This window comes from Rhinolophus hipposideros (genome assembly GCF_964194185.1).
Source record: "Rhinolophus hipposideros genome assembly, chromosome: 11".
Classification (NCBI taxonomy): Eukaryota; Metazoa; Chordata; class Mammalia; order Chiroptera; family Rhinolophidae; genus Rhinolophus; species Rhinolophus hipposideros.
This window is the reverse complement of record NC_138057.1, coordinates 73,416,767-73,440,705: the sequence shown is the minus strand read 5'-3', so window position 1 is coordinate 73,440,705 and position 23,939 is coordinate 73,416,767. Positions and strand designations below refer to the sequence as shown.

Sequence of the window (23,939 nt, the reverse complement as noted above, 5' to 3'; positions counted from 1 at the left end):
CTTAAAATTTCTAATATGGGCAGTTACCAAAACTTGTGTTAAAAGTTAATCCCAATAACTATATTACTATATGTCATTCTTTTATATACCCACTGGATCCAGTCTCTGTTCAGATCAGTTGGAATTATCTTTCCAAACCACTGCAAATCTGATTATGTGATGCATTTGATTAAACATCCTCCAGAATGTGGTAGACTCCTTCTCCCGGCCCTTCCCGAGCTGACCCCATCTGGCCTCCCAGCCCCATTTGCCATTCCTCCCATGATACGCTGGCCACTAGTTACTCACAGACACACCGTGGCATTTAGCTTCTGCACTATTTCAGATGCCATTTCCCACCCCTAGGGTGTCCTTACCCTTCCCATCCCCCACACGAACTCCTAGTCATCCTTCATGGACCAGGCCCAGTGTTTCATCCTCCAAAGCCTCCTCTGACCTTCCCGATGCTGGCTGCCTCCACAGTTCTGTGCATGCAACCTGGACTGCTCTCATCACCTTAGGCTGCTGTTGTTTACCCTGCTGTACCCCTGGACTGGAGGTCTTGGAAGGCACAGGCCAGTCCTCCCGTGGCTCAGTACCCTCAGAGCCTAACACAGGACGCCTCCTCCCGGAACCCTCACCGTGTCTGGGCCTGTGCACTTCATAGCTGGTCATTGCCTCCTCTCTGTGCTGGGAGAGCCTTCCCTCCCCCTCCTTCCCTTTCTTTTCTTCACCTGCTCTCCTAAAGAAACTGAGCCGAGAAATCGGCATGTTGGATTTATACTAAAGCCATCACTAACATTTATGGCTATTCATTCTTCCCTTTTCTCAAGATATACAAGTTAAGGAAGGCAGCCTACCAGAGTGGATAAAAATAAACAAGCCAGAAAATCAGGGTGAGAAAGGGAGGTACATGGCTGAGGGTAGCATATTCCCACAATAGCCAGATAATCCTGGCTAATCAGGCCCCAGGTTTTCTGCCCTGGCTTGGTGTTAGCCATCAAGTCCATCATTATGAAACTTACCTTAACGCTATCTGTGATGACTAGAATATCTTGGGAAGCCATAGATTACTGGGGAAACCCCTGCCTCAGAGAGCCTATGATGAGCTTTCCTTCCAGCCAGTGGACATGTGCCAAGCAAAATACTGACCCTAGGGTCCCCGCTCGGCTAGTTATCACCATCGTCATTCCAAAGCACCCCACCCCCAATACCCACCCATAGTGACTCTGCTTGGCCATGACTAATTGCCCGGGACCAGTAACCATCTAGGCCTGTTTCTCTAATTAAATTACACACTCTTGAAGTGTTGCTTAACTTGACTGAAGAGAAGAGGTCTTTGTTTGTGTTGGCCTACCATGTCTTCAGTCCAAATTGCTAATTGACATTTTTATTGTAGAAAGGAAGTGGAGCAATTCTGAATACTGTGAAAACAAAAGCAAACCCGGCCATGAGGACTGTCTATAAGTTTGTAAGTACGAGTCTTGGTCTCAGGATCCAAAGTGATCTGTTCCTTAGTATGATGAAACTCTTGAATCTACCTGATCCTGTATGGTGATGGCTGGGGCCACTGTGCTGTTTCCCTAAAGCTCTCGGTGCTCTTAGGATTAGTTAGCGTTCATTTTTTATGACCAGGTCAGTGACGTTTTTAATTTAAAGTGTTTCTGCCTATAGTTGCTGCAATAGGGAAATGGGAGGCTACTGGTTTTAGCTATTTAAATGGAGGCTGGGTGGCTAAAATTCTGGCCACTCCATGCCTGTGTCCCTGAGACCCAGAGGAGTGGTCTCTCAGGTGTTCTGACAAACCTTTTCTATGTGTATCCCCGTTATTTTGTCAAAATAAAGCAGCTCCTCCTTTGCAGGTTTCTGAAGAGTGTTCATGGTGGGACACACCCCCTAATTTTTGTCCCAAATTCATCATCTCTCATCACTGCCCTATAGGAAATGCATTGTTTGTGAAACTCGTGCCCACAGCAGCATGAAAATAGGAGAACACGTCAGTTCCCGATGATCCATCTTTTACAAGCCTCAAGTATTTTTTTCTTCATGATTTCTCTTGCTTGCTAATTTGACTCTGAGCCACTTAACTGGGGTGGTTTTGTTTTATTTCCATTTTTAATTCTGTTAGTCCTTTCTGCGCTTAAATTGTAGTTATTTTAACAGGGTGGGTGGCTGCCAACAGCACCACACAGGTCTAAAAGGACAGAAAATAAAAGCCAGGGTGTCTGCTGAAATGAGATTTAAGGAATGGTACTGGAAAAACCCAGCGATGTGTCTGTTCAGGCCATTCAGTCTAGGCAGAAAATTGGTCCTGAGGCCCTGCCCTGGTGAAATGTAATAGCTATTCTGAATCTTGCAGCTGGAAAAGCTGCTGCTCTCCTCTTACTGGTAGTTGTCACCGGGCTGCTGAGATAAGTAATTATGGACAGTAGAAAAAGAGCTTCGTAAACGGGAGGGGGGGGGGAGTGAGGGGGGATCTGTGCCATCAAAATGCAGAAAGTAAAATCTCTGTAGCCTCTTTAAGGGATTTTTTTTTTAACCTTTTAACATTGTATTTGTTTTCACAGCCATTATCTTTTCAACTTGATGATCCTATTTTTCCTTCCTTTTTCTAGTAATCAGAGAAGGTGATTGGCGACGGACTGAAATCAAGCATAGTCCCTGCTGGAAACAGAAAGGGAATCTTAACTTAAATTAATTTTTCATGCAGGCAAAAGATCATGCAAAAATGGGAATAAAAGAGGTGAAAAACCGCTTGAAGCAAAAGGTACTTGAAGTTCTTATTCAAAATGTATAAGCACCGTGTATGAAATGCGTGGCCACAAAAAGTATGATGTGATCAATAGAGAGCTGTTTGATACAGTGTTGTTAGCACACTTCAAAATGCATTACCAGCTGTCCGGGAGTTTTCACACTGTTATAAATATTCACAGACAAAAAAAAAAAAAAAAAAACTGTCTTCAAATAACATTAAGACTCTGTCTTAAACCCACAAAGGCAAGCAAGTTCAGAGTTACCATCTTCGATCTGTCCCTTACCCACCCCACCGGGCCCTGCTTCACCGGGGTCTGTGGAAATTGGCTGGGCCTCCCCATCTCAGCACCACTTCCTCCAGCTGACCTCTGTCCTGGGGCTGGTTGTCACCGACACCAAAAGCATCTCCAGGGAAATGACTACCAAGGTTCTGGCACGCACGTGACCACCAGGCCGATACAGGGCACAAAGGGTGGGTTTGAGGAGGAGGCTTGGGCTGTCCTCACAGCGGTGCTTTTAACCGAGGAGCCCAGCAGTTCGTGTTTGAGACTCTTGAGGGGCCGGGAGAGACTCTGATGGTCTCATTGGACCACCAGAAAAATTGTGCGAAATTTTACAGGCTGCACGTCCTGGCTAAGAGTCCCCCCGCCTGATGCTCTAGACTGTACAGGGAGGGTAGTGTGACACGGCGTTTTCATAGCATGAGGAATGTCGTCTTCATCGTTATGGTGCCACCGTTCACTACGCACTTGCTAAGGATGGTCCAGGCTTGGAACTTCCACATTCAATCCTTAGAGCCACCCCGGGGTGGGGGGGTGGTATTGTGCCCATTTCATAGGACGGAGACTACGATTCAAAGCTGGAGTCATTTGCCCAAGGGTCACACTGTGTGAGCTGGCAGAGTCAGGAGTAGATTCAGGTCCATCTACTTGTGCGTCTGTGCTCTTACCACTGCAGTATTTGGTCCTGCCTTCCTGAAACGAGTGTTTTGGGTTTGTTTGTTGCCAAAAGATGTTTGGGATTGCTTCCTTCATTATCCCACACACCTCAAATGTACCTAGTCGAATATGGGCCTTTGTCTATCTCGGCAGTTATTTAAAACTTGAAAGCAGTTTCAATTTTATGAAGTCAGAAAGGACCTCTAATTAACTTGAAACAGCCAAAGGAATTGATTCCTTTCTTTTAATTGCAAAATAATTTGCTCTGACTAAGCATTTAAATTCTTAGTTTCAGCTGAGAGTGAGTTTTTAACAGCTGAAATTCACGTCCTGAAATAAAACTCCTGTACTGTAAATCCAGATGCGCCTTAACCGTGCTCTACTGTACCCTGCCAGAGATTGGCAGGTGGAATTCTCTACTTGGATGTTATTTAAGTCCCTAAATATACCTTTTTATCTTCTGTCCCAGTCACAGGTGACTGAATTGGATTGCTGGTATAAAATGGAGTGGCAAGGAGGGGGGAATTCTCTCCCTAGATTTTCCCTCCTTGATGACTAGATCCTGCGCTCCGGCTGGTATTAGGATATTACTTGAAGTGAGCAAAGAAAGGGGTCCCCCCTCAGGCGGAGGACAGACATGCCTCACTGGTTAGATCTGCCCTGCTGGTCATTGTCTCCCTCCTCATATGTGTAAGTGTTAAGAAAATCCCGTTTTTGTGATGCGAAACATTTCTGCAAATAAGCAGTTAAGCTCAGGGTTTTTGATGGTGTCATTCAAAGGTCCCCTTAAACCACCTAGTCCTTCCTCTCCTTTCCTTCCTATCCTCGAAAGTATCCAAAGCAGATTTTTTTCCTCTCCTTCTCCTCGTCCCCCTGCCTGTCTTTTCAGGAACAGCTTCAGGAGCTAATGTTCTATAGAGAGTGTCAGTGCTTTTCAGGTGACACAAATGGTGAAGGCATTTTATAGAAATGTGGCTTGTCACCATCGGACTGTTGACAGATCCATTAGTGCACCCTTTTCAATTTTCACTTTCTCCCGTTCGGTCTTACTGATTTCTCCAGACGTGATACTTTGCAGTTGTTCTTGGAGGAGCTCTTTTGTAACTGAAACTCCAGCATTGTTCAGTGCACAGAGGCTTGGGTCTTCTGCAGGGCTCTCCCGCTCCTTTTCTTGGGCTAATTTAGGATCTGGCTTCATCTGACCTCTCTCACCACAGTAGAAAATATTTCCATGGCTTTTTTGTTTCCCCTCACATGGCAACATATCTGTGTGGCTCCCCAGGTACGTGTGATACCGCCATCTCAAGTTCAGTTTCTGCTATGAAATTGCAGAAATTGCCCAGTTCCCAACAAAGATCCAATTTTCAAATGTACTGGGTTACCTCCTGGCCTCCTCTAACTCTGCATAGCAACAGTGACCTCATAGATATAATCAAGAACCCACTCTTGCCCTCTATGCTCTCGCCTTGGGTTTGAATTGCAAATAGAAAACGTGGGGCCGACCTGTGGGGAGGTCACCATGGTGTGTGGAGGATCCATCTCTAATATGAGTGAGCAGGGCCCCTTCTTCATCCCTTGTTCATTTGTGCTGCAGATTTTCAAAGCATCGGAAACAGGAGCTTTCAGGGTATCTGTGTGTGTGACCATTGGCAAATAATTGTACTAGATACTATCATGTGGCTTTATTCCATACCTGCTCTGCTTCAGCCCAACAACAAAAAAAGGATGGATAACATATTTCTCTGGCTAAATGGAACAAGGTGGTCAAGTTCTTCTATAGCTTGGACCCCTTTGAAGTCTGACTTGCTTAAAATTAGGAAGAAGAGAAATGGTAAAGATGCTGCCCAGGCATCACTTTCTAAAGGGGAAATGGGGCACTTTCCCCAAGAGCGTCTCCTGTCAGACCTGGGCTCGTGACTGGGAACAAATTGCCTCCCGTTGCAGCACCACACAAGGCTGGTATCAGAATGCCCTGTTTTCAAAGCGATGGCTTGCACACATGTCCCTCCTCACCTGTAGGGAACACATAAGGATCTCATTTTTCTTTTTCTTTCTTTTTTTTTTTTTTTTTTGGCCTATTGGGGAATCCCTGAAAAACTATTTTTTTTCTTCAGTATCAAAATGATTTTGTCAAATCAACCTGTTTCACAGCCCCTTTTAAAGTTTCTAAATCTTTGATCTTTCAAAGGTTAATCGAGCTTGTTGATTTAGTTTCTGGGATTAAAAAGATCCAATCCACAGTTGGGTTAGCAAAAGTTTGAGTTTCTGGCCAAATGTTTCCTAGTGGATTGAAGGGAGTGAGTGATCACGTGTGCGGCAGGGAGATCTAGGTAGACTCTTGTAGAACAGACATTTTCACACCTTATTACACAACTGTCAGCTCCCTGTCTGCAGACACATTAAAATAGACTGCAGCCTCAGTCACAGAAATTCCAACTTTGGGTACTATTTTGATACCAGTGTTCATATTTTAATTTGCTGTGGTGTGAAGTAGACTGAAAAAGAAGGGCACTGCCCGAATCTGAAAATGGAGACCAGCAGTCTGAGTCAGAGATGTTAAGGCTTCCGCCTCACATCCATGGGGTTCTTTAAGCCCCAACACTGTGGCCTGGTATTTGGGCTTCTGAGGCAGATGAGCTGGATTCAGTGCTGGTTGTGTAACATATTAACTGTGTGACCATGAGTAAGTTACTTGACCTCTCTGAACCTAGTTTTTCTCATCTATAAACTAGGAGAAATTAAGGTTTTTCCTGGATTGTTCTAAGGATTAGAAGAGGTAATGGGTTTAAACAGCAACACTTCGTAGCCACTCAGTAAATCAGTTCTCATCCTGTCTGTTTTCTCATACCCCACATCTGGAGAAGCCAGTCTGCCCAGACCACCATGTCCATAGGATCACCTCCCTTTTGGTCATCCACACAGCCTCCAGAGCAGTCTTTCTAAAACACAGCTCTGAGTTACTCTCCTGGTTGAAACCTTTCAGACTTTTCCAACTTTCTACCTCCTTGGCCGGGAGGTTCCTGGATTACCCCAGTTGCAGGACCATCTGCCACCCCTTATCCAGGCTGTGCCTTCTAGCCCTCCAGGGCTGGGAATGCTCCACTCACCTCTGCCTCACAAAGCCATAGCCTCAGCTCCTCCATGTTCAGTCCCCACTCGCCTCCTACCCAAGGCCACAGAGAACCCCCTTCCTCCTTTGGTTCCTGCCTCCTGGCTTCTCTGTCCAAAGACATCACATGCTGTCCCTGCCTTCTCCATAAACAGGCAGAGATTTGATCTCAGGCACAGTCTTTGATTCCAACAAATGCTGAGGGAAGGGACAGAAATTGAACTATTTTCTGACCCGTTGCTTTACTGAGAGATGAGAACTTGTAGGACCCCAGAGCTCAGAGCAGAGCTGCAGGGCTCCTGGGAAGAGATGCGCCACCCTGTGGTGGCCTCTGACCTGCAGCTCTGTCTGATGTCGTCCCTCCGTGTGACCCTTCAGGAAGGAACAGATTTACCTCTCCTGTCAGCTTCGTGGTTTTGCTTTTTTAAAATGACATTTTGACGGTCAGTTTTTGGTTGTGTGTTTTTTTTTTCTGTTTACAAACAAAAAACATATTTATTGAAGAAAATTCAACAGACCAGACAAGCAAAAAGAAAATGATCTCATTTTGTAACCTGCATTTTCACTTACTATATCCTCAACATTTCCCAGACACGAACTGTTTCTTCCACATGTCACGGTTTTAAATAGCTACATCGAATTTTATCTGATGGGCATACATACATTACTTAATCCCATTCTTAAACACTTAAACTAGTTCCAATTTTTTTGTAGGCAAATGCCCTCACAGATAAAACCTTACAGGAATTCTTAATTGTGTTTTCAGGATAAATTTCTAGAAATTAATGGACCAAAGGGCATGTACCTCTTTTAGGGTTTTGATGTAAATTGCCAATTCATATTCCCACCAGAAGGCTATGAGAGTGCCTATTTTCTTTCCCATGCCCTTTGCTGGCAGCTTCTCAGTTAGCTCTAAGACCACGATTTCTTGAGTCATAGGTACCAAGACTTGCTGTTATGGGATCCTTACCATGTGTAAGATCTCCGCTAGTAGATACCGAGGAGGATGTGAACTGGCCCTATTTCTTTCTTAACTGGGGCTCCTCCCACACTCTGCTTTCCAGGGGGCAAGCAGTTGTCCTTCCCCAGGTGGAAGAAATAGTGCAGAAGCTAATACACTGGTGGGACAAGCCTTGGGACTTTGTAAGAAGCCTTTGGCATCTTCGTTCAGGCTTTTTAACTAAACAAAATTAATGTGCTGCACTGCTTTTTGACACACAAGCACATGAGTATATTAGACATAGTGGTCTTCCAAATGTGCAGCTCAACTTGTCAAAGATTTATCCGAAAGCATGGACTATATTCAAGGCTGTGGGGCAGAGAACCCCAACCCCAAGGAATCCAGTCTATAGGGATAAGAAGATAAGTAAGTGCCCAGATAGCGTATGGCCTGGCAGCATAGGCTCATGTAAGGAAAGGGGTTTCTGAGGTCACAGTTGATGACTTGGTGAGCACCTCATCTCAGCATACCCTCACTTGTGCTACTAGTGTTAAGCTTGATGGGCTTTAAATGCCGGAAATCACATAGCTCTGGGTTCTTCCACTTGCTAGCTGTGTGGCCTTGGGGAAGTTGTCCTCTCTATGCCCTGTTTCCTCACCTTTCAGAGAGTGATACTCTTATTTACCTCATGGTTGTTGTGGGAACTACGTGATGGTGAAGGTCAAGGTTCGGCAAAGTGCCGGCCACTAGGCGGCGCTCACCACAGGGCAGCTCTTTTTCAGACAGTTCACTTCCCTTTTTCAGCGACAAGGATCTAACGTTCAGTTTGCACAGTACTGTAACATTTTTCAAAGCTTCTCATCCCATTTAACCCATTGTCCCAGTGGCTTTGAAGTTTCCCAAGCAGGTGGTGGTCTCCCCTTTGTAAAAATGAAGAAATAGGTTGCAAAGAGGTTGAATGAATTGGAAAGATCAGACAGCTAGTTAGTGGTAAAAACAAAACGAGAAGACAAGGTTTTTACTCATAAGCTTAAACTAAGACCCTTTTCCCAACACTACCACATACGTTTTTTAAATAGCTGTCATCTTACAGTTTTCATCACTATCAATATTTTTACCATATTACCTTATTGCTCCATTTTTTTTTACCAGCCAATCACTCACACACACGTGCAATATTTTTCCTGAACAAAAAGTATATGTATTTTTTTTTACTGTTTGGCTTTACTCAACCTCGTGTGTCTGTCCTCTCAGTAACCCCACTGGATCCAGAATGACCCTTTTGCCCGTGGTTACTTTCTGGCGCAGAAGGAGCCCCTCCCCCTCTTTGTTCCACTTGACCTGAGCACCTTGGGGTAGCCCCTTTCCAAAAGAGCCTTTTCTAATTGGCTGTCGGCAACCTCTCTCATCAGTGAGCCTCAACCAGGCCAAGACTTGTGGGTAAACCCCGCCTGCAAGACCAAGAGGTCCTCATCCCCCTGTGTTGTTAACCAAGCAGTAGAGACTGCAACTGGTTGTGTGGCATTGATTTTACACACACATATATACAGAAAGAGAAATTCCTATAGTTTATTGAATACCTTATTAGTAGATACTCATTATTATTGAGTACCATATGTCGTACATTTTTTATAATGTTTTCTAGACACTTTTGTGTTGCATTATCTCCTTTACTCCTTGTAGCAACCATACCCCCATTCCACAGATGAGGAGACTGAGGCTCACAGAGGTTACATATGTTTCATCCTTATTGCATTATTATTCAATAGGGGACCCCTTCCTTCCATATGCCACCATTCTCTTTGGCTGAGAAATTAAGAGCAACCAGTGGTCAAGTCTTTACGTGCAGAATTTAGCAAGCGCGAAGGGTGTGTGTTTTGTCAACCAAAATGTGTATTTATTTTTGCAATTAAAATAATTAGAAATTGTACTATTTCTGAGTTATTTCACTTGAATAGTGATTTAAATTTTATAGTATTTTATTTATACATTTTGTAATTATATAGTATTTTGTTTATACATTTATTGTCTGCCTTGCTCCACTGAAGATTTAAGCAACTTTCATGACTTGAATAAAGGATGTGGTCCTCACTGCACAAGTGGGCACCACCCACACCCCCAAAAACCATGTGTATGGTCGGCTGCCAGCATCAGCCAAAGGAGCCATTATCTGCCTTTTGCACATTGGGGTTTCTCCTTTCCTTATAATTTGACTTCAACAAAAGCACAAATTAGATGTAAATTTCTGAATTTAAAAATATTACTTTGGCTCCCTAAATTTTCTCCAAGTCATAGAATCGTAACTAAGACTTCAGTCTTTTCAATCTCTGATAGGAAGACAAACAGTAATACCATCAGTAAACAAATGTAGAAGAAATGTCTGCACTCTCAAATCATCAAAGTAATGCAAATTAAAACAACAATGAGGTCTAATGTTTCACCTCTTAAATTAGCAATACATTTTTTAAATGATAAGGCCAACAAGTGCTATGAAACTGATAACACATCCATTGCTGGCAGTGGTGTAAATTGGAAAGCAATTTGGTAGAATGAATAAAAAGCCTTAAAAATGTTTATATCGTTTGACCTAATAATTTCATTCCTAGAGATTCCCATAAAAGAAATAATCCAAAAGAAAGAAAAACTGCAGTGTGGTGTTTAGGGGAGAGAAAGTAGCAACCTAAATGCTTGATAGTGGTAGAATGCTTTATTAAATTATTGTATATCCACTCAATGAAATGTTATGCATCCATTAAAATTATCATTATAATAACTCCATGCAACACCATGGAGATGTTTGTAATATAGTAGGGAAAAAATAGAATGTAAAATTATGCATGAGCTGTGATTGCAAGTAATTTTTAGATGTCTGCATGTGAACAAAGTGAGTATATAAAAATGAGAATAGCCGTGTAAGGTAGTACGGTAGTACGGTGAAAGGTGCCCCCTCCACCCACCTCCCCGCCCCCAGTGTTGTGAACTATTACGTTGTCTTTGTAATTTAATGTGTGTGAGTTTGATTTTTCTAGTCCTTAAAAGTCAAAGAGCCAAGTTAGCCTTCCATGTCCTCCATCTCTAGCAGGAAAGGCTCTAAATGTTGCAGAGGGAGTTCCATGGCAGGCCTGTTAGCATTGGGGTTGGAGGGAGCGCCTGTGCTCACAGTGCCAAGACCCTGACACCACGTCCCCCTCCCATTGGCTTCCCACAGGACATCGCAGAGAATGGCTGTGCCCCCACCATGGAAGAGCAGCTGCCAAGGCCTGCGCCGTCCCCACTGGTGGAGGCCAAGGACCCCAAGCTCCGAGAAGACCGAAGGCCAATCACAGTCCACTTCGGACAGGTATGTACCCTGCCCTCTGGCTGATCTGGGTTTGTCTGGTTTTGTTTTTTAGCAGAAACTAGAGCACATGCAGCAGGCGGTTTTTTCATTTCAGTTCTCTTTAGAGAAACAAGTCCATGGAGTTTGCACATCTTTGAATGTTTCTTTGGTGCAAACATATACTGAAGGGGAATTTTCAAAATTTTGGAGGAGACAGCATGGCTCTGGTCATAAACTAGCTGAACTCCTGAATGAAGTCATAAAATGCAGCTGTTGCCTCTCCCACTCCAAGGCACTCCGTTTAAGGTGCCTCCCTCAGTTAGCTAAACATCTCATTAGAACACTTTAGCATCTCAGGCCCTTCTTTGCACCTTCAAATAACAGCCAACAAGCGAAGTCTTAAAAAAAATCAATTAGGAGTTCTTTATTAATGTACTTCCTGAAAATCAATATCAGGAGTTGTGCGTCTCAGAGTAAACACCCATGCTATGATTCTAGAGAGATACCATTCTTTGACCAACTCTTTTCGACCACCTGAGCATTTGAAAATTGTCTATTTGTTTGATTTTCTTTTTTCTCTAAAGTAAAACATTGTACTCTGCATAGAAACTGAAAATTTTTTGTCCATTTCCTATTGGTGCTTATATTTTTGGTTGAAAAAGAATATATACCTCCCCTAATTCTCTTGAATTGACTCTCTTGGTTAGCAAAAGTCATAATTTTTTGGCTTAGGAGAAATGGCTCCGTTCGCAAGATATGCCTGTAACAAGAATTTGCAAGGTTATTTATTCTGAAGTCCCCTGATTCTTTAGCCATTTATTAGACAAAGCATGATTAAAATAGTCTATGATTTTATCTTAAATGTGATTGCTGTTTTATCACATAAAGGAGCTAGAAGCACGCATTTTAAATGTTCCTGTTTTACATACACACTTATCACGTGCCTACTATGTACCAGGCATTGAGCTATTTAGAAGTGAAGGGAACTAATGAAATTGTTGCTGTGGGTTATTATTGTCAGGAGTGAGTTTGTTAAAACATAAGAATCTTCCTCTGCAATCAATATTTTCAGATAATACATTCATACATCTTAAACTTGGGGAGGTTCCCTCCCCTTTTCTCACTTAAAAGGGATGTTATGAAAATTGAAATCTAGCATGAGAGAGAAGTGTCCACGTGGCAGTGCTAATTTGTTTAATGGTTCCCTTGAAATCGCTGGTATTTACACCGGAGGAGCTGCCTCCTCAGGCCCAGGCCCCCGGTTGTCGCCAGCATGACATTCCAGAGCCAGCTTCCTGCCTTCCTTTGTCCTCATTCCTGCACACACTAACCTTCCCATGAAAAGAGCCCCTCGCTGGAGTTTGGAGCCCATTACAGAGAGAGAGGGGGCGGGGAGAGGGATTTCATGGTGTTAAACATTCCATTTTCGAAACACAAAAAAGGAGGCCCTATTTGAAATGGAGAAAGACCTTCTTTCCATTTCAGCAAAGAGTAGAGATGCTTTAATGTCATTCCCAGCTAAATGCAGAATAAGAGTGTGTGTGCATGCGGGTGGGGGATAAACAATTAAAAAAGCCACCCCAAACTCTGTTGAAATAAGAGCTGTCTGTGCCTTCACAGGTCTGTAAACTGGAAAGGATGAAAGTGGCTTTTTTTCCCCCCGTTTGTCACTTCCCTCACGTGGCTGCCAGCCAGCATTATGCAAGTGTACAGGAAGGCAGGATTTTTTTGTAATGCATGCATGCGGATGAAGGTCAAGCCCCGACCATCAGCCATGCAGCGGGCTTCCCCCTTCCAGCTGCAGCCGCAGAGCCAACCCACAGCCGCGAGATGCCTTAATTGAGACGTGCTGTCAAAGTGACAAACACATTTGCATACAGTCTACATGCTATTTATTTTCTCCGGAAAGGTCTACAGTCTGCTGTTGGTTGAACATTCTTAATCAGTTTGCTGTAAGTGAACTGCCAGCCAGCTCACTGGTGCCGGCCGCTTCTTCATTAGGTGACAGATTAGCTGCTGGGGGGATGGGCCGGGAAACCGCAGACCCTTTCTTTTAACTCTTTCCAGCTTTGGCCCCTTGCTGGGTTGTCCTTCAGTCTTTTCCCCAGGCGCCTGGTTTGATGGGCCACTGACCTACAGGCAGTGTTTCAAAAGCACCTACTACTGGCAGGCGTGAGTGTTAGGGGCTTTCCATGCTTCTCCAACAACAGTCTGCTGAGTTCCATTTCAAAAATTTTACCACACTCTCTTTCGTACCTTCTGTACTATTTTTTTTTTTTGCTTGATAGTCTCCATTAAACAGACTGAGACCTGACATCTGTACCAACTTTAGCCTCGTCTTAAGCAATGACATTAGTAAAATCATAGGTTTGATATACTAGTCCAAGTTTTTTCTAAGGGATATACTAAAAAACAAAATTGTTAGGTGTCCATTTATGTATTACCTACTCATTAGCCCCAACGGTACACATTCTCCTTCTGGAAAACGTGTGTCATTTCTGCCACTGAGGAAGGGATCATTAGCTGCCTTTTATGGCCACAGAGCTGGAGCTCGGGCACCTGAAGGGACCTGCCTGGGGCCACGTCACGAGCATGCAAACCCAGGACAGTCCGCCACAGCTCCTTCACCAAGCAGAGACTTGAGCTGTTTGATATTTCTGACTAAGCTTCTGCGTCCCAGCAAAATCATTTGAAGCAGACAGACAGTGCATGCTAACCTAAGACCCCAGCCCCACTGCCTTGAGTATGCATTTCTGTGGATTTTATTCTTTAAGAAAACTTCGTTTTTCCAGTGGGGGTGGAGGGCATTGAAATAGTGATGAATTCAGCCCCTCCACCTCGCAGAGACAATGCCCACGTGGCCAGCCAGGAGCGAACCGTGGACAGCTTTGGCGGGTGTCAGGGATCCTGGGGAGGCCTTTGCAGAGCCCTCAGAGGGGAGCGCAGTGCCTAGGCAGGAGCTGCCTCTGCCAGGGGAGAGACAGTGCTTTCTCGCCTCTCTGCCTCACTGGAGCGTCCTCCTTCGAGGCCATGACAGCCCTCCCGTTAATTACGCATCTATTCATCCACATATCGAGACCTACCATCTATAAAGAAAATAAATCCTCGTGGGGCAGAGGGAGGGAGACAGACCAGCAGATGGGCAGTCCCAACCCAGAGTGGTTAGTGCAGCAAGAGAAGTGACCTCGGGGCACTCCAAGGACCCCACAGGGGCAATGTCTTCACCCCTAGGCCCCAGCTCCCAAGTTGGACCCTGTAATTAAAAGGCATTTTGTCAGCAGACTGAACTCACTAACAATTCATTTTCTATAAGACCGCTTAGAGCTGGTGACGAGCCACGCTGATGATTTCAGGCAAGAGCAGAATAGATGGATTTTTGGTTAGCCTCTGAATCCTTATGGTGTCTGGTTTCTTTAAAGAGTTCAAAAATCTCAAATAACTTGATGACGCCTATTCCTACCTTGGCAAATGTTTAGATTTAGAGGGGCTTTGAGTAACTCTTTTTCCACCTTCCAAGTTCACGGTCGTGAAATAAGGCCCAGGAGACAGTCAAATGAGATAAAAATGCTGGCTTCTGTACTGATGGCTGCAGGGAGGGTACCTCTGGAGACTTGAGGCTAGACGGGCTTGCCAAAGCTTCACCACAAGTGTAGAAAGATAGGTGCTCCACTGGGAGAGCTGGACAGTTGCAGGCAGAGCCCCGCGGTGCCTGTGGACTGGCCGCTGTGCAGGAGGGAGCCGGAAGGGTGCGTCTTGGTTCATACACTGGTCCAGTACACGGGGGGTAAGAAGAGACTGCAAAGAGAGGCAGGCTTCTCCAGATTGGCGGGTGGCAGGGTCAATAAGCCAGGGAACATACCTACGAGGCTTATCTTGGGCCACTGCAAGATGAGTAGATCTCCACCAGAATCTTAAAAGTTTCTATTGAAGCCTTCACGGGGTTCGGTCATGTATACCATCCAGATGGTCTCAACAACATGTTGCTCTCTTATGACTGCGTCCTTGAAAACAACTCCCACTGTGGGAACGGTGGGGAGAGGATACATTCCAAGGACGGGACGGGTGAGGGGCCTCCGGTGGCCCCGGTCCACTGCTCAGGTCAGCTGGCAGCCACATCCTTGGGGTGACCTACCCCAACATGCATGGAGCATGCTCAGTTCCTTCTCCGAGGGAAGGACTCCTCCTCTGGGCAGGAGTGAGTGAGAAGGCGCAGAGAGACTCTAAGATGTCCTCACGCTCTCCTCTCCCGGGCTAGGGAGCTGACACCCCCTCCTTCCTGTGCCTGGGAATGAGCAAGAAAGCGGCGTCCTCCCCAGCAGGGCCTGGGCACCCCTCAGCCAGAATACCTTGCCTTGACCCTTCCCCTCCTGAGAAATCAGCAGAGATAGCACCCCAATAGAAACTGTCCTGCTCCCTGCATTGAATAAGGTGAGGGGCCACTCGGTGCTTTCACATCTGTGCTGGTTTCATTGACTCTTCCCCATCAGCTGGTAAGGAAGAAGGAAGGCATCAGACCCATTGTACAAACGAAACAGTGCTGGAGTTCGTAGCAAATTCCTACTCCACAGCCAGCAGCTGCTCTGCTCCTCCTGGCTGTGTGCAGCTCTCCGTCCCTGGCTAGGGGACTGGGCTGCCTATGGGAGCCAGTGACACTGGAGTCTGGCCCTGGACGCGTGCTGCCACCTGCGTGCGCCTCAGCCAGGCCTTGGGCCTTCTCAGCAGGTGGGAGGTTGTGGCTCCCCAGAGAGCATCATGGCAGACCCGCTCCACAGCCTCCTTGGTTGTGTTTCTCCCAGCTGACTGATCGTACAAACAGGGTAATTGCCTGCCTTCCAGTCTGGTAGATGCCAGTCTGGTGTGCGTTGGAGGGTACCTCTATTCTCCAGTTGAGCAAAGGTTTCCCAACCTCTGTAATGTAAAGCTTGAAAAATGAGTTAAACCAAAGTCCAAACTAAGTGCCACCTGGGACTCAGTGGTTTGCATGCACCCCTAGGAGCAGATCTTAGACTGTGGTCTCCTGCTTGTCTGTGTGTCTGGAGAGTTCTGGCTTTACGAGCATGAGCCAGGTCAGTTAGTGCCAGCTTCGTGTTGGGCTGGAAAAGCCAGCCAGCCAGCAGATGCCTCCTCAGCACACTTGGCTCTGAGTGCCCTGAGAGGTCCCTTCTGCCCCGTTGAGCTTAGAAGTCACACATGATTCCCTCCAATTTAGCCATTGCGTCCCAAACACCTCAGACACCTCAAACCACAGGCCTGCAGTCTGAACGTACGTTCCCCGCCAAACTCACTCCTTCTCTTTCTCCCACCCCAGTGAGGTCCATCCAAAAGCCTGGGTCACCCCCACCCCCACACTCAGAGCTTCTCCCTTCTGCCCCCTGGACACTGCTCAGTCCCTTTTCCCCCCCTCGCCTCTGTCACAGCTTTGGTTCAGGCTGCATTACTACTCACCCGGACTATTTCTCAGTCTCCTCTCTGGCCTCCCGGCCTCCAGGCTCACCCCACTGCATTCCGCACGTAGCCTGCGGGGTCCACTTGCAGCACGCACACGTGGCCATGTCACCAGCCTCCCCCAGCCTCCCCTAGAGATTCCATCTTCACCCTTGGCGTGGTCTATGAGGCCTTATGATCTGCATGTCCTGGCTCAGAGCACGTCCTGTTTGTAAGCCCTCCTGGTTCCCCTCTTTGCACGACCCCAGAACTTGGCACATACTACACGTCTCACAGAGCCTTGTAATTCTGTCTTTGGGGCTCGTCATCTCCCGTGAGTATATGTCTCTGGAAAGTTCACCACAGGGCCTGGTAGTCAATCAGTAAACATCTTGGGGTTTTATTACTGATGTGTATTTTTAAATTGATTAATAATTGATTGGTGGTTGTTTAAGTGCTTGCTGTGTGTCCAGCCAGTTTTTTTAAAGTTTTATTTCAGTGGCTGTGCTTACAGTTCTGTTTGTTTGAAGAAGAAGAATGAATATTCCATTAGTGGCCAAAAACTACTTCCAAATCACTTTCCATAAATAAGCGTTTTGATTCCGAGTGGAAACGTCTTTCTTTGTTTTATAGGAATTCAGAGCCTGTCTCATTTCAGTTTGTTTTTATGAGCTCCTAAGATCTCAGGAAGGGAGGGGAGGGGCAGGGAAAGGGGCAGGGAGGACTGGGACACCCCCCTGCCCCCTCAACCCCCCTGTGCTCCCAGAATGAGCCCAGGAGAGCGAAGTCAGAGGAAGGCCTGGAGTCCCTTGAATTATGTGAAATAAAGCAAAGATTTTAGCTGTAAAAGAGACCTAAGCTACATAACCGAACGCAAAGTATGAACTTAATTTGGATTTTATTTTTTTTCAATTTTAGACATTCTTGGGAAAGTGGGAAGATTTGAAGATTTACTGGGATGTTAAGTGATATGATAGAATTATTGTTAACATCATGGTTTGGGCGCGTTTATCTTTATTCCTGGGAGGTACACACTAAAGTGTTTTAGGGGTGAAGTACCATGATGTCTGAAACTTGCTTTCAAATGGTATGACCAAAAAGTTATAAACAGAGACACACACACACACAGGCCATTCACAGAGAGAAAGCAAATACAGCCTCCACCCTACCCCCAAATATTTAGCTACTGAGAGGAAAACGCTGACCGGTTGGTCAGTGTGGCAGAGAGGACAAAGCACAGATTTGAGAATCGGGCGACTCTGTCCTGAAATCCTACCTCTGTCACTAAGTAGCTGGCGACCTTCAGTAAGTCACCTAACCTCAGGGAATTCAGTTTCCTCATCTTTAGAGTTGTACCCACGTCATAGGTCCTTGTAAGGATTGAGATATCATCCATCTCCGTGCGGGCACCTAGGCCCTCAGTAAATATCCGTCTCTTTCTCCAGTGGGAGAAGTGGAACCAGCTGTCAGTCACCCACTGACGTAGCCTCCCAGCAGGCCAGTGCGTGACCATCATCATGGCTCTTAGAACGCACACCCCCCTCGGTGGCAGTCCTCCTGCGTTACTCTTGTACCTGACCTGCATCCCTACAGCTCTTGGTGGGAAAGTCAGCACCCAAACCCAGTAGCTTCATCCAGCAGAGGGAGAGGTGCTGGCAGCACGGCCAGGAGACGGCCCAAAACAGCAAAGATGGTGCCCGAGTCTGACTCTGACAGTGAGAGGAAGGGCCCACGGGGCAGGTTGGGGCACCAGGTGTGAGTGTGCGCAGGTTTGCGTTCTGGTCTGCAGTCCAAAGTCATTTTTGTGGCCTAGCTCAGGAACTGCCACAGGCAGAGCTCTCTGCAAACTGCTCTTTCAACCCGCTTTCCAGCTGTATTCCCCCTTTTCCATTGCCCCTTTTTCCACTCTTTGTCACACTTCTGTGTGAGAATGTGGACAGTACTGCAGTGGCTTCATCCTCCGTCCCTCCAGCTCCTCCTGCTGGGTGCCAGCTGCAAGGTGACTGCAGGCAGCCCTGCCTTCAGTCCAGGCCAGTGGCAATCCGAAGGTGTTTTGGCTCATTCACTGCCATTTCCAAGAGCAGTAAGGGTCCTAACTGGTATTGGGTTTGTCAGGTCTGTCTGGCAGGGTGGCTGGCTCGGCCTGTCTTTCTACGTGGCCTCACTTCCTCATAGCCCAGGCTAGCCGGGAGACCAAGGTCTGCTCCTCTGAGCAGGCATGTTGAATTTCAGGAGGAAAACCATGCCAGTCAAAAAGGAGAGGTCAGGTGCTGGAAATTCATAAGGATTGAGTTAGAAATTCAGGAGATTTCTGATTTAAGCCTTCCGTGTTACCTTCTCGATAGTACAGTAGTACCTCCTCCCCCATCCGCGATTTCACTTTCTACGGTTTTGGTCAATCACAGTCCAAAAACATTAAGTGGAAAGTTCAGGAAATAAATAACAGGTTTTAAAATTGCACGCCATTCTTAATAGTGTGATGAACTCTCCCACCATCCACCCCGGGATGTGAATCATCCCTCTGTCCAGCATATCCATGTTGCATATGCTGCCCCTCGACCCCCCAACCCCCCAACCTGTGAGTCACTGAGTAGCCGTCTCATTTACCGTGTTTCTCCAAAAATAAGACCAGGTCTTATATTAATTTTTGCTCCAAAAGACACATTAGGGCTTCTGTTCAGGGGACATCATCCTGAAAATTCCTGCTCGGGCTTGTTTTCCGGTTAGGGCTTATTTTCGGGGAAACACGGCATCAGATCGGCCGTCTCAGTGTCACAGTGCCTGTGTGCCAGTCGCCCTTATTTCACTTAACAACAGCCCCAGCGTCACTCACATCACTTCTGCTACAGTATATTCTTATAATCGTTCTATCTTACTGTTAGTCATTGTTGTTCATCTCTTACTGTGCCTAATTTATAAATTAAGCTTTATTATAGGTATGTGTATAGAGGGGAAAAACATAGTGTATACAGGGTTCGGTATTATCTGTGGTTTCAGGCATCCACTGGGGGTCTTGGAACGTATCCCCCACGGATCAGAGGGACTGCTGTATTCCTCTCATCCCCGGGAGCTCAGCACTGAGGGTGGATCTCATGTGCCAGGGAAGGGCTGAGACAGTCAGTAGCCAAATGAAAATCCAGGTTCAGAATAGCGATTTGCTTTCTAAGCTACACCACCTGGTCTCCGTTCAGCACAAGTTAAGGCTGGCTGCAGAAGGGCCGGGAGTCAAGGCCAACCTCCAACCCCCCGCCCCGCCCCAGCCCCCAGGTTTTGAGCACTCTACAACACTTTGAGCAGCCTTCCATGCTAGGCCTCGGGATGGGCTAAGGGCAGGTGTGGGAGAGGCATGGGGGGGATTGCTAGCTGTATGTCAGGCACCAGCCTGAGACCCAGAGAAATGGGTCTGTGTTGCTACCCCAGGTCCCATGTTAGGCGACTCCCCCGTTAGCCCACTTAACCCTTTCAGGCACCCTGCTGCGTCTCAGCCAGTCCCTCCTCTTGCAGGGGAGACAGTCAGGGAGAGGATGGAGACCTAGCCGGGCTTTATAGCTCAGAAGCAACAGCCCACATTCAGAGCCATGCTGCTTATTACTAGAGCTCATGCTCCAGCGCTGTGCCAAGAGCATGGCGGTTTCCTGCTGAATTGTAGTGATGGAGCCCGTGCAGCGCCCTGGGCAGGTGGCCCAGGATCCCAGGATGTTGGACCATAGGGAAGGCCTTGTTCCTGGTTTCCTTCCAGATCTCGGCTTTCCTTAATGTTTCTGAGCCTCAGCTGGAACCAAGACAAGCAAGCTGGTACCCTGCATCTGGTGTAGCCTCTGTGCACCTAACCCACCATTAGACACCAAAAGCATTCTGGATGCTTTCCTGGTGTGTGAGGGGTTAGACTGCAGAATAGAAAATGCACATATGTAGGAGTTAGTATTGGGGGGGGGGGGGACAGAGCCAGGAGTGCAGTTTCCAGGCTCTCGGCCTCACGTGGAAAGGTGCTGGCTCGGGTAGTAGATGGCCGTCAGCTGTAGCTAGTTGGCCGTCAGCTGTAACCAGTGAGCCACTTAGCCACTGATAGAACTGCCGTGGTTACGCGCGTTGGAGAGTCAGTGACTCGAGTCGGGTCGGTCAGTTGGCAGGCAGAGAAGCGGACAGCAGGTTGCGAAACGTGTGGCTCCAGCCACCAGTGAGACTATAGTGGTGTGACTCCCCTACCTATGGCTCCGTGGGTGTTCCTTTTTGGCCTCACCATGTCCCGCGTTCTTATGTGGGGAGAGGGAGCTGAGACCCCGCAGGCCGCCCCGCATGACAAATGGCGCAGCGAGCAGGGTCTCCCACACGACAGGGTGTCGGGAGCCAGTCCAGCTCCAAAGACCGAAGCAGGGCCTATACTGGGAATCTATATCAGTTAGGGTACTTTGGGTTGCAAGAGACATAAAACCCCAAAGAGAAATTGCTGGAATTGTTGGCTCACACTAGCTTCAGGTATGGCTTGATCCAAGTATCAAATCATGTCAATGAGACCCAATTTTTGCTGCCGTTCTTGGCTTTGCCTCCTCTACTGGTGCCATTCTCAGGCAGGCTTTCCCTTCCTGGAGGCCGATGACTACAGCAGCTTCAGACCACTTCCTTCCAGGGGTAAGACCAGCAGGAAAGTGCATGTCTCTTGCTAGCGACTTCCACACAAGGCATGGGATTCACTCATTGAACCAGTTTTGATCATACACCTACCTCAGAGCCAATCATTGTGGCCACGGGTCTTCACTGTGCCATGGGCAAGGCCCTACCTGAAACACATACCTGAGAAGTGAAGGAGGGGTGGTTCCTGGGAAAGAAATCAGGGGCTGTAATCAAAAGAACGGTGAACAGATCAAATTGATAAATGTGCACAGAAGCCAGACAGGCGACGTTGTCTCAGCCCCTTGTCCTCTTGCCTGATGGCAGAGAAAGGTTCATACCCAGCACTGTGGGGATCTTAAAACCAAGAGAATTTGCATGTCTGAGAATCAAGGTCACAGGTCAACCAGGGCACCCGATAGAGAGGCGACAGAAGGGCTACCACAGATCAGTGCATGGCAGGGAGATTGGGGCCGGGGCTCGCAGGCTGTACGGATGGGCACAGTCGCCTGTGGTAACTTCTCGGAATGGAGTGCGGCAGGTCAGCCGTAATCCAGGGCCCAGGCGTGGAGAAAGAGCCAAGAACCAGGTCACTTGTTCAGCAGCCACTGATACCTACTCCGTGTCTTGCCTGTGAAAACAGGTGACAGTGACACAGTCCCTGACTTCAGGGAGCCCACCATCCCACAGTGGGTGGTTTAACTTAATCCTGATGGATGGAATCCATCTCTTCATTTTGAAAGGCCCAAATCTGTGCTGTGTGACTGTGCCACGGGGCGTCTCAAAGTCCCCTTTTTGTTTGTTTTAAACTCCAACCGGTTTGGTCCTAGGGGTGATTCCCTGCCAGCATGCTCAGGAGGGGCTGTCACCTCGTCTCTACAGCCTGGCTGGAGATCACTACCGAGTAAATGCAATGTTCAGTTAATACCCTTGCTCTTCCCCAGCTTCAAGGACCGGGCGGAGAGCTCATGTTCCCAGGATAGTGGAGCAGCCTTCTCCGGGCTGTGTGTCTCAGATACCTGGTGACGGTTCTGAACCTGAGAGACCAAACACCGCCCAGGTCCTAGCCTGTTCTAGGATGGAGTGGCAGCTGACTTCCTGTTAAAGCCCCAGAATTCTCTGCAGCTGGTCCACGCAATCCCCGTGGCTTTCTCCGGCTGGTTGCAGTGGAGAATTCTTGCCTTTTCAATCATTCCTTTGGCCCCAAGTATAGTCTCCAGAAAGGCCCCAGTGAACTACACTGAGGAATGGAAATTGGGCTGGCGAGCCGGAGCCTGGCTGAGGCTGAAGTGTGAGTCGAGCAGGGTGGGGTGTGAGCTGGGCTTTGCGCCAAGGGAGCTGTGTATGGCCCTCCTTCCCGTAGGCAGAGCTCCTGCCACACGGCCTTTGTATCCACTTTTCACCCATCCTCGTTCATGAGCTTCCCTCACTGTCCTTGGCCTTCCCCAAACCGGCCCCACCCCAGTTCCACCAGCACATCAGACCCACCGCACCCGGAGGGCCCGCATATCCCTGGGTCGCGTGTCGCTCTCCTCAGCTGTTCTGTGAGGCAGAGAGGGCATCAGAAAACATCAGCTAGTACTGAGACAGGCGGGCCCTTCAGCTCTCCAGAATGTGGGTCCCTCGCCAGGATCCCCAGCCTCAGCCCTGGTCACAGACCTGCCTGATGGTCAGGAGAACTTACCAGCCTTCAGGGCCTGCCCAAACCCCCCTGCCCACAGCTGGAGGTTCCTGCCATCCTCCACTTCTGGCCAGTTCCTTCTCACCCTGCAAGACTCTGTTAGGTGCCCCCACCCTGGGCAGAGTCCCTTCCTCTTCTCTAGTCCCCAACACACAACTTTACCTCTGTTTATGGGCATGTGCTCCAGGTCAGAGCCCGTGCGGGGCACTGGAGGAACCCCGCGATGAATCAGCTCCCATCTCCATAGCCAGGAACATCCTTGCTCTTCTGTGCCACCCCACACATCGCATCCACCTCTCAGGACCTGCCTCAAGCACCCCTCCCCCACAAGCCTCCCTGACTCCTCCAAGCAGAGGGCTCCCTTCCTGCTCTGGGCCAGCACTGCCCCTTGCCTGACACGCTGTCCCTGGGGCAGTGTCAGGCTCATCTCTGTGACCTTAGCACCCTCACAGAGCCTGGCACAGTTGAGTTGCTCAGGGAGAATCTGGGGGATGCCTGGGGTGAGTGAGTGAATGCACAAAAGGGTGAATCGGGAGGGGTGAGGGCAGCCCTGTGCCTCCTGTGTCCTGAGCAGCCAGTCGCTTCAGCAGAGCAGGAGAAAGCCAAAAGGGGGAGGCAGCTATCCTGCAAGGCTTGTGTCCCCTCTAGAAGCCTGCGTGTGGTGCTGTGCATGAGTGACAGACCTCTTGCGTGTGTCTGCATTCAGCAGTGTGACAGTGAGGTCTCTTTGCCAGGGGAAGGACCAGAGCCTAAAAAACAGCCTTTCTTTAAGGTCTGTGCTGGAGCTGGAACAGCTTCCTGCCAAGGAGGCAGTGAGCCCAGCAGGACAAGAGCAGGAAATCAGATTCTGTGAGACCAAAGGAGGCATTTTCTCAGATTAGAATTCTCTGTGCCAAAGGTGGAGAGTTTGTCATAGTAGGAAAGGGGAAATAAAACACTAAATATTGAAAATAAATTACATCCCACAAGCGAGATCCTCCAGGAGAGTCAGCTAAGTGTCGGTGGCTGTGCAGGAAGTCCTGCCTCGTGGCCACAGGACGACGGAACCAGGAGCTGCCTATCGCATTGTGCCCCATTAATCCCCAAGCCCTCTGTTGACGAGGTCAATTAGTAACCCAGCTGTGCCCAGGAGAAGGGATGGCAGGATAAGGAGGGGTCAGATGGATTGGGTTGGTTTTCATTTGAAT

The 23,939-nt window shown here is 47.7% G+C and overlaps 1 protein-coding gene across 2 annotated transcripts in view; it reads left to right on the top strand.

Annotated features, from left to right (window-relative positions):
- DENND1A (DENN domain containing 1A) overlaps nt 1–23,939 on the top strand; it is a 481,754-nt gene that overhangs the window by 418,270 nt on the left and 39,545 nt on the right. For both annotated transcript variants that reach the window (XM_081067070.1, XM_081067071.1), the window contains exons 17-19: nt 1,379–1,450; nt 2,690–2,746; nt 10,929–11,060. In XM_081067070.1, coding sequence (XP_080923196.1) covers nt 1,379–1,450; nt 2,690–2,746; nt 10,929–11,060 — 261 coding nt within the window. The remainder of the gene's footprint in view (nt 1–1,378; nt 1,451–2,689; nt 2,747–10,928; nt 11,061–23,939) is intronic.